Genomic DNA, 14,075 nt, shown 5'->3' with positions numbered 1-14,075 from the left:
CAGCCCCCTCCAGCTTAGCCCCCTCCGCTAACACAGTCCCAACCCCCTCCCGCTGCCACAACCCCAGCAGCCTCCGCTGCCGCAGCCGCAGCCCCCTCCGCTGCCCCAGCCGCCTCCGCTGCCACAGCCCCAGCCCCTGCTGCCACAGCCACAGCCCCCCTCCTGCCACAGCCCCCTCCAGCTTAGCCCCCTCCGCTAACACAGTCCCAACCCCCTGCCGCTGCCACAACCCCAGCCGCCTCCGCTGCCACAGCCGCAGCCCCCTCCGCCGCCGCAGCCCGAGCCCCCTTGACCTCCGCTGCCACAGCCCCAGCCGCCTCCATGCCACAGCCCCAGCCGCCTCCACTGCCACAGCCCCAGCCGCCTCCACTGCCACAGCCCCATCCTCCTCCGCTGCCCCAGCCCCCTCTGCAGCCCCAGCCCCCTCTGCAGCCCCGGCTCGCTCCGCCTCCGCTGCCACAGCCCCAGCCCCCTCCGCAGCCCTAGCCGCCTCCACTGCCACAGCCCCAGCCACCTCCGCTGCCACAGCCCCAGCCACCTCCGCTGCCACAGCCCTAGCCACCTCCGCTGCCACAGCTCCTTCCGCAGCCCCAGCCGCCTCCACTGCCGCAGCCCCCAGCCAGTGTGACCCCGCTCCCTGCCTATCGTGGGTCCAGAATGAGAGGCAAGCATTATAGCGTAGAAGCAAAATATAAAGTAAAGTGAAAAAGCACATGTCATTGAACATTGTACCACTCCTGTGGTGAACTACAACTTCCAGCATGCCATAACAGCTGAAGGACTTGCTGGGAGTTATAGTTCTCCTCGGAGCAACCACATGACAAATGTGTGGTGAACTATAACTCCCAGCATGGCATAAGAGCTGCAGGATATGCTGGGAGTTAGTGTGCCCCTCTGCTGCCACAGCCCACTGCTGCCACAGCCACAGCCCCCTCTGCTGCCACAGCCACAGCCCCCTCTGCTGCCACAGCCACAGCCCCCTCTGCTGTCACAGCCATAGCCCCCTCTGCTACCACAGCCACAGCCCCCTCTGCTGCCACAGCCCCCTCTGCTGCCACAGCCCCCCCGCTCATACAGCCACAGCCCCCTCTGCTACCACAGCCACAGCCCCCTCCGCTCATACAGCCACAGCCCCCTCTGCTGCCACAGCCCCCTGCTGCCACAGCCCCCTCCTGCCACAGCCCCCTCTGTTGCCACAGCCACAGCCCCCTCAGCTGCCACAGACCCAACCCCCTCCTGCTGCCCCAGCCGCCTCCGCTGCCACAGCCCCCTTCGCTGCCACAGCTCCAGCCTCCTCCGCTGCCCCAGCCACCTCCGCTGCCACAGCCCCAGCCGCCCCCTGCTGCCACAGCCCCCTCTGCTACCACAGCCACAGCCCCCTCCCGCTGCCACAACCCAAGCCCCCTCCCGCTGCCACAACCCCAGCCCCCTCCAGCTGCCACAACCCCAGCCGCCTCCGCTGCCACAGCCCCAGCCCCCTCTGCTGCTACAGCCCCAGCCCCCTGCTGTCACAGCCCCCTCCAGCCACAGCCCCCTTCGCTGCTCCAGCCGCCTCCGCTGCCACAGCCCCAGCCCCTGCTGCCACAGCCACAGCCCCCCCCTGCCACAGCCCCCTCCTGCCAGTCACAGCGCCCTCTGCTGCCACAGCCACAGCCCCCTCTGCTGCCACAGCCCCCTCTGCTGCCACAGCCACAGCCCCCCCCGCTCATACAGCCACAGTCCCCTCTGCTACCACAGCCACAGCCCCCTCCGCTCATACTGCCACAGCCCCAGCCCCCTGCTGCCACAGCCCCCTCCTGCCACAGCCCCCTCCGCAGCCACAGCGCCCTCCGCTGCCACAGCTCCAGCCTCCTCCGCTGCCCCAGCCACCTCCCACTGCCACAACCCCAGCCCCCTCCGCTGCCACAGCCTCAGCCCCCTCCGCTGCCACAGCCCCAGCCCCCTGCTGCCACAGCCCCCTCCTGCCACAGCCCCCTCCAGCTTAGCCCCCTCCGCTAACACAGTCCCAACCCCCTCCCGCTGCCACAACCCCAGCAGCCTCCGCTGCCGCAGCCGCAGCCCCCTCCGCTGCCCCAGCCGCCTCCGCTGCCACAGCCCCAGCCCCTGCTGCCACAGCCACAGCCCCCTCCTGCCACAGCCCCCTCCAGCTTAGCCCCCTCCGCTAACACAGTCCCAACCCCCTGCCGCTGCCACAACCCCAGCCGCCTCCGCTGCCACAGCCGCAGCCCCCTCCGCCGCCGCAGCCCGAGCCCCCTTGACCTCCGCTGCCACAGCCCCAGCCGCCTCCATGCCACAGCCCCAGCCGCCTCCACTGCCACAGCCCCAGCCGCCTCCACTGCCACAGCCCCATCCTCCTCCGCTGCCCCAGCCCCCTCTGCAGCCCCAGCCCCCTCTGCAGCCCCGGCTCCCTCCGCCTCCGCTGCCACAGCCCCAGCCCCCTCCGCAGCCCTAGCCGCCTCCACTGCCGCAGCCCTAGCCGCCTCCACTGCCACAGCCCCAGCCACCTCCGCTGCCACAGCCCCAGCCACCTCCGCTGCCACAGCCCTAGCCACCTCCGCTGCCACAGCTCCTTCCGCAGCCCCAGCCGCCTCCACTGCCGCAGCCCCCAGCCAGTGTGACCCCGCTCCCTGCCTATCGTGGGTCCAGAATGAGAGGCAAGCATTATAGCGTAGAAGCAAAATATAAAGTAAAGTGAAAAAGCACATGTCATTGAACATTGTACCACTCCTGTGGTGAACTACAACTTCCAGCATGCCATAACAGCTGAAGGACTTGCTGGGAGTTATAGTTCTCCTCGGAGCAACCACATGACAAATGTGTGGTGAACTATAACTCCCAGCATGGCATAAGAGCTGCAGGATATGCTGGGAGTTAGTGTGCCCCTCAAAGGCAACCACAATATCTGTGGGATCTTAAAGAGGACATACCATACGTGGCTGAAGTCATACAGCCAGTACATCATACAAGCCACCAGTGGATCGGGCAGCATACTGGCTGTATGACTTCAGCCACGTTTGTTTTTCGGCGTTTCTTCCTGCGTGTGTGTACAGTTAGAGACCAGTCAGTCATTGACAGCAGGAGAGGAGAAGCCAAAGTACGGTATGTTCGCCTCTGCCGCAGCATTTCAGACAGAAGACTGAAACAAACCATATCAGCCTTACGTCGTACATCCAGTGTCTGATACATTCTGCCTGATCCACGGGCAGCATGCATCAGCTGTCGCAATCCATGGGCAGAATGCTTCAAACGTTTTTTTTTTACTATTTTCCACCTCTAAAACCTGGGTGTGTCTTATGGTCCGGTGCGTCTTATAGTCCGAAAAATACGGTAAATAAAAATAATTAAAAAAAAAAAAAGTTTAGTTACTCAATAAGAGTGTGCACATTTATGCAACGGATGGGAAAGCTATGGAATATATGCCGCTGTTAGAAAAGATCCCTCCCAAAATTGTCTGGGAGGGTATAGCTTAGTTTCCCCCAGGGCAAGTATCAAGATCTACGAGAAAATGTTACTTTGCTGAATTCTTTTATCACATAAAGGCTCCTTTATACAGGATATGGCATTCCCAATTATTGTCCCATCTAAACATGCCGGCGATGAAAACACTCGTTTGGCTCATCGGATGGTTTATGGGCGACATTAAATCATCAACGTTTTCAGAACAATGCTCCATGTAAATAGATGAAGTGCTGCTGAAAACATGCACACCTTTTGATCACCGAATTGGCACTCAAAATAGGCCGCAGGTTCAGTTTTTGGAGACAACTCTGTTAAAGTATCTCCCAAAAGAAAAAAAGACTATGCCTTTATTGTCCTCCCAAGGAGGGTCTGACGGCAGTGAGCCCAGCCAATCACTTGGTTTATTGCTGTAGATAATAAAAAGAAAAAAAAAAAAAAAAAGACCATTCTGATTACAACATCCCAGGCAGATGAAATGCTTTGGTGTCTATCAGCAGACTGCAGGCTGCCATTTGAAGCAGTCTGTACTGGACTGGAGCAATGATTTTTTTTTTCTTAATTTATTTTTTATTCTGTTGCATTTTGGATATGATTGTGTCGAACTGGGGTGCCAAGAGCCCACCAGTAACCAACTCTATCTAGGGCCCCACTTTTCAGCTACATGAAACTGTGACACTATCCTCAATCACAAATTTATTTAACAATGAACTGGGTAGATTGTTAAATGAATAAGGGCGCAGTCAGACGGCCAAAATATTCGCACAAGGATCGCATTGTAATCCTTGGACTGGCCATCGGCTCTCCTGACCTGAGTGTGACAGCTGCATAGAAACACATGCTGTCTCGCTCAGGTCAGGAGAGCGGACTGCCAGTCCGAGCAAGTATTGCGGCCATTTGCCTGCACCCTAAGATGCTGCCTTTGTCTGTACATAGTGATTTAAGAACATTGTGACAAGTACTGCGCATATAAAAGGGTGGTGGCCCATGGGAGGATTCCCCTGCTCTCCTATGGGCCAGTCCAAGCCTGGATATGATAGTTCTTGGTTAAAGAAGAATTTATCACCCGTGTGCATAAAAAAATATATATATAAAATCCGAATAATCCAATATCTTTATCAAATTTCCCTTTATAAAAATCTAAAAACAACAAATCTTATTTATGCTACTAGCAACTTACATCTTTGCAAAAGAATACTAAACCGTGGTGCAAAGGCACCATGCCAAATAACTGTTTCAGTCAACTTTTCAACCACAAGCCAACTAAACAAAATAACTATAAATATATTTTTTACATAGATTCTAATATAAAGAGAAAAAAAAAGTTGCTGATGAATTGTTGACATATCTGGCACAATAAATAAGACAACCACAGAAAATATTAATGAGGACAATACATATTAGTTATTGTTAGTTGAGTGCTACAGAGAAAACAAGAAAACTTTGTAGTGATATAATTGGTCTAAAAATAAAATAATAATAATATTATTTAATAATAATAACCTTCCTTTCCTACATAGTATCTAGCAACAATAAAGCCATGGGGAACATGAAGTCCTGCAATGCTAACAGTACACTGAAGCCATGGCCGCCATTTTTAAAAGTTTTGCCCTCATTAACCTAAACCAATTATTGTTTTTCCACTTGATACCACCTGGGACTTTTCTTTTTTTATCTTCTGTTGTAATGCAGATGAGGTAATATCTATTTATGTCTACACGAGCTAGAAACAGAGGCTTATAAATTATGGACACGTCGTTATTTGCAATATTCTTATTAATCATTTTTATTGCCTTTTGGGATAGAAATTTGGAAACATGCAATGTTCAATCTTTTAAAGCCCAGGTAGATCCAAGGTTACTTGTCTCAGGCTGGGGATGCTGCTATATGGGACTAATCTGCTTAACACAAACAGATCCAATTACATGTTAATTCCCAGGACTCTCAGTCTTAACACCTAGGAGTGACAAAACCGTCTTCAGCATCAATATAAAGAAAGCATATCATCTAAAAGTATCCATAAAATGACACAAAATATCATCCTAGTGCAGGAGGCCATAGCAAACTTGTCACATTGGTGACAAGATGTTATGTCAAGCAAAGTCATCTACAACTGATACTTAGAGGGGTCGTCCACTAATGTGATACTAATGACCTAAACTTGATCAGCTGATCAGTTCCTGTTATTGGATACCAGCTAATCTGATGTACATGAACTGTCCCAAAGATAGTACATCAAAATCCTAGTGGTGGACAATCCTTTTAAGATAAAGCCTTGAGGAGAATGAAACCAGACAGTGAAAAGATGCAGCGCTGTAGAGTAGGGCACCAAAGTCCAACCATGCACCTATGTAATCATTTGCTGTTATTATTAACTGTAGAGGAGAAGGTGAGCTGTGACATCACCTATGGTGGATTCTGTGTTATCTACCGTATATAGAGGTGTTATCAATAACTGTACAGAAGGAGGAAGAGGTGAGCTGTGACATCACCTATGGTGATTCTGTGTTATCTACTGTATATAGAGGTGTTATCAATAACTACAGAAGGAGGAAGATGTGAGCTGTGACATCACCTATGGTGGATTCTGTGTTATCTACTGTATATAGAGGTGTTATCAATAATTGTACAGAAGAAGGAAGAGGTGAGCTGTGATATCACCTATTGTGAATGGTGGATCCTGTGTAAAGTAGTGTATATAGCGGTGTTATTAGTAATTGTACAAGAGGAGGAGGTGAGCTGTGACATCATCTATTGTGAATGGTGGATCCTGTGTTATCTACTGTATATAGAGGTGTTATCAGTCATTGTACAGGAGGAGGTGAGCTGTGACATCACCTATTGTGAATGGTGGATCCTGTGTTATCTACTGTATATAAAGGTGTTATCAGTCATTGTACAGGAGGAGGAGGTGAGCTGTGACATCATCTATTGTGAATGGTGGATCCTGTGTTATCTACTGTATATAGAGGCGTTAGCAGTTATTATACAGGAGGAGGAGGAGGTGAGCTGTGACATCACCTATTGTGAATGGTGGATCCTGTGTTATCTACTGTATATAGAGGTGTTATCAGTCATTGTACAGGAGGAGGAGGTGAGCTGTGACATCATCTATTGTGAATGGTAGATCTTGTGTTATCTACTGTATATAGAGGTGTTATCAGTCATTGCACAGGAGGAGGGGGAGGTGAGCTGTGACATCACCTATTGTGAATGGTGGATGCGGTGTTATCTACTGTATATAGAGGTATTATCAGTCATTGCACAGGAGGAGGGGGAGGTGAGCTGTGACATCACCTATTGTGAATGGTGGATGCGGTGTTATCTACTGTATATAGAGGTGTTATCAGTCATTGTACAGGGGGAGGAGGAGGGGAGCTGTGACATCACCTATTGTGAATGGTGGATGCGGTGTTATCTACTGTATATAGAGGTATTATCAGTCATTGGAATCTGGTCTGTGATGGTAATGAAACAGCTGAAAAGTCTCCTGTACAGAACAAGTAGTCAGAATCTAATGCTGGGCCTAATAGCCAAAATTACATTTGTAAGATTTCTGATTTTTCTAAATCTATAGTAATCTGGAAAATGTAAAAATATATTTTCAAAAATGTAATTTGAAGGTTTTGTTTTTTCGGATGAACACTGCAAGAAAACCTTTTATGTTGAGCTAGACTTGACGTGCAAGGTTCTAGACATCTAGACACAAACCATCATAATTAAAAAACAGTACTATTAATAACACTGCAAAGCAGCAGAAACGCTACATCAATGATCTGTGTGAGTAAAACATTTACAATGAAAGGATTATTTGGAATATTTAGAAGAAACACGACCAAACAAACATCCTTTCATCATACATGGACTTGTTTTCTTTAAAGTCAGCCCCAAGGGAAAGGCCTTGCTGTGTCTGAAGCTCATTTTTTTCACAACTCCCTGCAGACGGATTGCAGCAGGTGCTGCAGGTTTCAACCCCACATCAATTGCTTCATCTTTTTCCTCCTGTAACAAACAAATTATACAAACCCTTTTTTTTAATGCAATAAGGTTGGATGCAACTGAAAATGAAAATATTTGCAAAATTTTTCAATGTGTTTTAGTAACCAATCGAGAATTTAATGAAAAAAAAATATTCTCACAATACTATCTAAAATGATTACATTCAGATACTCAGCTAAAGTTACATTAACGTACACCTCATCCTTTTTTTTTTTTTTTTTTTTTTAGCCCTATTTTTGCACAGATGCCCTTTCCCTAAAGCGCAGGGGGATTGAGGGGAAAGAAAAAAAAAGCCATCTGCTTGCCCTATAAATCACCTCTGAAAAGTCCTAAAAGGTTGTAACAAACACAAGGGTAAATGAAGGCATTGTCATGCAAGGGCGACTACTTGTAGGGAAGGAGCAAAAGGTCAAAACTGTTGTAGAATACAATGCATCCAAATCCATTATGCACCGGCTTTTATTTCACTCTCCTTTATCCTAATCCAGCCCCTATAGGCCCCTATATGTTACAATAACCTAAACCTACAAGTCCTCTTCAGATTCTGCAGGTGTATGCGCAGCCACTGATCTCTCCGTCCAACATGTATAAGCTCAGAGCCACTTGTGCCTCGTACAGGGTTGCTAAATACACTCGTTCTTGGGTACACCTGTAAGTTTTAGTGTCCATCACATGCATGGTGCAACATCTGCCATAAATGACCTGGGTGGGAAAAAAAAGCCAGAATTGCAGATTATCCAAGACAAAAGTCAGCACAGTGCGGCCCGCAGACCACTTACGGCTATGTGGGGGTCTGATATTGTATATAGGGGACTGTGTGGGGGCTCATACTATATATAAGGGGACAGTATAGAGGCTCATACTGTATATAGGGGGACTGTGTAGAGGCTTATACTGTACTGTGGAGGCGCATATTGTACATAGGAGTACTGTGTGGAGATTGATACTGTATATAGGACTGTAGAGGCTCATAATGTACATAGTGGGACTGTGTGGGCTCATACTGTATATGGGAGGCTATGTGGGGGCTCATACTCTATATAGGAAGCTATGTGGGGGCTCATACTGTACACAGGGAGCTATGTGGGGGCTAATACTGTATATAGGAGGCTATGTGAGGGCACAAACAGTGTATAGGGGGTGTCAGCATACTTAATTCTGCTCAATATTAAGTGAGAATATTAATATAAAATATAATTAATGTTAATAATATTGAACAGAATTAAATTCATCCTATTGGTTCAGCGTCCACAACACCCATGGTCTCTCATGTGGCCCTTTGGGAAAATGAATTGCCCACCGCTGATCCAAGAATAGTTCTAGCTACAGAAAGATAAAAAGGTTACAGGTTTTGGAAAATGGAGACACAAACTAAAAATTTTTTTGCAAAGTTTGGAATTTTTTAAACCACTAAATTATAATAAAAAACCATACAAGTTCGGCATCGCAGGATCTATAGAATCATATTGTCAGGTGATGAATGCAATAAAATAAAAACACGGCAGGATTGGGGGGAGTCTCACTATTTCATCCACACTTGGATATTTTTTTCCATTTTTCAGGATGTTACATGGTAAAATGAACAATGTCATTAAAAACTAAAAAAACAAGCGCCGAGCCGGCTATGTCGAAGGAAAAATAAAAAAAGTTATGGTTCTCGAAAGAACAGATCGAAAGGAAGGGAAACGAAAGAGCAAAAATGAAAAATTGCCAGGTCGGAAAAGGATTAAGTGGGGGCTCCAACCTCATCTATAGATGACATGTTGAAAGGAGAGGCCGTCAATTTTTGACCGGCTGGGGTAAGGCCTCTGGGATCAAAAGAATCAAGGAGATAGTGCGCTGGGTCTCTTCTGCTGTCTCTCCCTTTATGCCAAAAAACATATATTTTTTGGTATTCCATTCACATGCATCCAGCAAAATGGCGGCCTCTGCCTCAGCGCCCTCGTCCTCCGCATCGGTCTTCTGCTCTTCCAGTGTTCCATTACTGAGGCCAAGTTAAGGTCCATGATTTTTAGCCTCACACGGTCAAGCTGCCCTGCCACCCACAAGAACACACAAGCCTAATCACAAGCCGCAGACCGGCCTCACCGCCAGAATGGGCTGCCAAAACAACAGAAGACCGATGCCGAACACCGGGGGGGCTGTGAGGAATGGTGAGGATAAAGGGGTTTTTATTCTAATCCAATATGCCGGATGAAATCGAGCAAATTTGCCTGACCCCACCGACCCAATAATGGGTTCTGTAATGCTCCGTATTAATTGAGTGGCGACCCATTTGTAAATAAGTTGTCATGCATGCTTAAAGGGATTGTCCATTGAAAGCAAGTTATCACCTATTCACATGATGGTGATAACTTATTGATCGGTGGGGGTCCGACCACTGGGACCGGCACTCATCAGAATGGAACGACAGTGTGCATGCTCGATCGTCGCTCCATTCATTCCCTATCAGCCTGTCGACTTTTTCCGGTAGCCCCGTAAAGAATAAATGCCGCGGAGGTCGGCGTCCCTCCTGACACGCCATTTTGTAACTAGAGTAAAAGTTCCCTGTCAAAGATAAAAAAAAGTTTTTCCTGTTCTATCGAATGGTCGGATTCCGACCGATCAGTACGTTTATCACCTATACTGTGGAAAGGCGATAACTAGAGATGAGCGGACCCGTGGATGTTCGGGTTTGTCGTATTCGACCAAACTTTAATCCAAAGTTTGGTTCGGGTACCAGAACGCTACCTGAACGTGAACCCGAACCCCATAGAAGTCAATGGGGATCAGAACTTTGGTGCTGTAAAATGGTCGTCGTAAGGGCTAGGGGGCTGCAAAAGGAAGAATTGTACTCCCCAGCGTGTGTCTCTCTCTCTCTCTCTCTCTCTATAGATAGATATTAGATAGATAGATAGTGGATAGATATTAGATAGATAGATAGATAGATAGATAGATAGATAGATAGATAGATAGAGGATAGATATTAGATAGATAGATAGATTTGATGTATATATATCTATCTCCATCCGAACTCCAAACACAGACGGACTTCCGGGAGAAGTCCATGTTCAGAGTTCAGCCGGTACGAACTCCAAACTTTACAGTTTGGGTTCGCTCATCTGTAGCGATAACCTATTCTCGCTGGGCAGCCATTTTCAAATATGGCAGGGATGACAAAATTTGGTGCTTGTTATAGGGTGGTCCCCTGAAAGATGTGTTCTTTTCCTGACGCTTTATTTAATAATAATTATATGTAATATAATTACTTTATATATATTACACTGGCACCTTTTCCCTGTCATCTTGACTTTCATATGTGCCCTTTTACACATTTACCATCTTTAATATTTCCATTTCACAATTATTATTCCTTTTCTACACATTTCACCATATTATATATATATATATATATATATATATATATATATATATATATATATATATAATAAACGGTCTAGGGAGCTATAAATCCCTCAGCCTGTCTCTTCAGCAGTCAGCACACCCTCCCTGGTACATGAGGTGCTGAGGAGAGCAGCGCCTTTCCGAACTGAGGAGGAGATGGACGTAACGTTGTCCCTGGGAAGAGGAAATATTTTCCCGCCCATGAAGGTCACGGCTGATTGGTTGAAAAGAGGGAATAATGTGGCGCATGCGCAGAAAAGCCTCCACCCTCAAGGCGCGCACCGAGCTCGTCGTCGTTACCTACCAGCAGCACAATGCAGAGAGCCGAGCTCCGTGCTGCACAGATATAAGCCCCGTCCTTTACACCGCAGAATGGTGGCGTTTCCCCCCTCCTTTTCTGCTGTAATGTGAATAAATCATGACTTCCCATCAATCGCCTCAGTAAAAATAAAACCAAAAAAAAAAAAATCCATGTATTTATTACTTCAGGTGCTGCGACATATTTAAGTGGCGTGACAGAAATTACAACACATGACTAAAAAAATGGAGAAATGGCGTACATGTATTATGAGAGGACGTGGTACATAGCTGTAGATGCCACCTGCCCTCCTCCTCCATTTTAGTCAGTATCCAGTGTGTGTCCATTCCTTACCACAGCACTGCACTGTTGCAATGTGTTTGGCATTTTTCTCACCAACCTCAATGGCATAAACAAGTGCCAGCCTCTAATGGAGGGGCAACAAAAAAACACTCAAAAAAACACCTTATATATCACATAAAGCCCCTTCTGCTAATAATGAGGCACATACACATCCAATGGAAGCTGCAACCATCATCAAAAATCTCTGAGAGATGAGGGAGGGAGTCCACCCCAAGCCTTTCATTATTCTCACAGCTTGGGTACCACATTTACCACACTAAAAACTTACAAAAAAAAAGAAAGAAGCCTAAAATGAAGTTCTGCAAACCACAATATATATGTATAAAAAGAATCACATTCCTTGTTGCTATTTATTGCATTTTCTAAACCAAAGCCACATCACATAGATACAAATCTGCAAAAGGGATGCAAAAAAAAATCAAAGTTCCCTTTTTTTGCAAATATTTAGGATTAAATGAAGCAATAATGACCCCCTGATACATCCTGGTGATGTTTTGCATTCACAGTAGATAAATAAATCCATCAGCAGCACCACCCAGGACAAGGGAGGATGAGGATGGTGTGCCCTGCTATGTATGTGCATGGCTGCTGCATACAGGGGGCATTAATCAGGGGGTTTGGGGGTTGTTTTTTTAACATGTAATCCATAATGTAGGTGACATCCTAAAACAAGGGGGGGTAATGACAATCTCAATATTAGACAATGAACCATTGCAAATCCAGCTAGAAGGAGGCATCAAAACAAAGAGCAGCAGCAGCATCATGTTTCTTTGCTGGATGTGAATGCAATAAAATAAATAAAAATATACAAACAATGCAACATAAGAAAAATATATATATACATACCTGCAGCTCCAAGGAAAAATAAAGTCCAGATGAGATCCTTAGTGTGCAACATTGTAAATCTGCAGACAGAGGAATTTCTCCTGCTGCTCCTATTCGTTACAATGGGTCCAAAGATGAACATTAAGATCCCCCCACTCCTCCTCCTCCTCCTTTTTGGTTGCAAAAAAAAAATAAAAAATAAGGTCTTGATGCTTTTGCAAAAAAATTGCAATGATTTTTTTTTTTTTTTTGTAATGGATTTGCAAGCTGCTTGTGTTGCTGTGTTCTGTTGCAGGCACTGATCAGAGAATGAGTGACAGTCTGAGCCTCAGCACAACCCCCAGCAAGCTAGACCTGATCAATGCGCCCAGCCAGAAACTCCAAGTAGTTGGGTGTCTGGATGCAAAGAGAAAGAGACCAACAGCAGTATCCCTCCGCAGCCTCTGTACAAATATTACTGAGCATCCGCCAGGCACAAGGACTGTAGAGAGAGAGAGAGAGGGAGAGACAGAGAGAGAGAGAGGGGCAGAGATAAGAGAGCAGATGCAGCTGCTTGCAAAAGATGACATGGATTTAGTTTTTCTTACTTTGCTACTTTTTTTTGTAACAAATGTTGCTGGAGGATTTGCAGAAAATGAAATTATTTTTATCTGAATTAAATGGATATCTTTTCTTTTTTTATTGCTGATTGTGATAAAGTAGAGGGGAGGGTGGAAAGAAGGAGGAGGATATTGATTTTTGCACAATGTAGCGCTCACTCTTCTGTTGTTTTGGTAGCTGTGGCTTGACGTTAGTTCTTTTTTTTTTTTTTTGGACCCAACTAATCTATTGGATTTGGACTATTAGTTTTCACATGTTAGGCTAAATGAATGCACAATGCGGCCGCTTTTGGGTGTGTAACGCTCATAGGCTTCGATTTGTCAAAGATTTGAATTCCAAAAAGTGGCGCAAAACTTTGAAAAGCCGCATCGCGGAGTTGCGGCAAAACTTTGCAACTTTTGGCATTCTAAAGTTTCTTGGCGTGAAGGGGTTGTGACACCGAGCTGTTGTGTTCCCTACTCCAGAAAACTACCTGACTGGAGTGAGATTTCTGACGAGGCGCACTCTACCTCCAGATTCATGAAGAGACATGCACCTTTCCATGAATCAGGAAAGTTTGACTCCACCACTAGTGATGAGCGCAAGTGCTCGTCACTCGAGTTTGCCGAGGGTGCTCGGGTATGCACTGAGTATTACAGATGCTTGAGTGACATGACCGAGTCCCCGCACCTGCATGTTTCGCAGCTGTTAGGCAGCCACAAAACATGTGAGGATTGCCCTTCTATGTCACCAATCCTCGAACATGTCAATCAAGCACCCGCGATATTCGGTGCATACCAGAGCACTCTTGAGTAACGAGCAATTCCGCTCATCACTACCCACCACCCCTACTCATCAAGACCAGCAAGAAGATCGCCGGTTTTGATTAATCTGGACCATAATGTATATAGAAGGAGAAAAAATTGGTAACTGACAATTCAGTGAGAAAACCACATCAATTCACATAGGAACCCCTGTAGACCTTGTTTGGTCAGGGGGTGGTGCAGGAAGTGTAGGAACCAGGCTGGTGTCCTGGTCCAGAAATGGGAGATAAGCTCCAGCACCAATAAAAAAAAATGTTAAAACATAACTTTTATTGTGCAATTAAAAACATGGTGAGGAAAAACAGCTATGATGTGAATAAGGGTTGCAAACCCGAAACCATAAGCTT

The 14,075-nt window shown here is 46.5% G+C and overlaps 1 protein-coding gene across 7 annotated transcripts in view; it reads right to left on the bottom strand.

The window, feature by feature from the left end:
• The window catches only part of NCAM1 (neural cell adhesion molecule 1), a 353,077-nt gene extending 340,263 nt beyond the window's left edge, over positions 1–12,814 (bottom strand). For 4 of the 7 annotated variants that reach the window (XM_073656982.1, XM_073656984.1, XM_073656988.1 and 1 more), the window contains exon 1: positions 12,347–12,813. In XM_073656982.1, the coding sequence (XP_073513083.1) occupies positions 12,347–12,467 (121 nt within the window). In that variant the 5' untranslated portion in view covers positions 12,468–12,813. Of the gene's footprint in view, positions 1–12,346 lie in introns of all 7 variants that reach the window. The other 3 variants (XM_073656983.1, XM_073656985.1, XM_073656986.1) reach the window with 3 other exon arrangements.
• Positions 12,815–14,075: the final 1,261 nt, after the last annotated feature.

Source organism: Phyllobates terribilis, unplaced genomic scaffold (assembly GCF_046119375.1).
Source record: "Phyllobates terribilis strain yellow unplaced genomic scaffold, ASM4611937v1 Scaffold_12__6_contigs__length_324123572, whole genome shotgun sequence".
In the NCBI taxonomy this organism is placed as follows: Eukaryota; Metazoa; Chordata; class Amphibia; order Anura; family Dendrobatidae; genus Phyllobates; species Phyllobates terribilis.
Note: the sequence above shows the minus strand (reverse complement) of the source record. Positions and strands in the feature narration are given on the sequence as shown.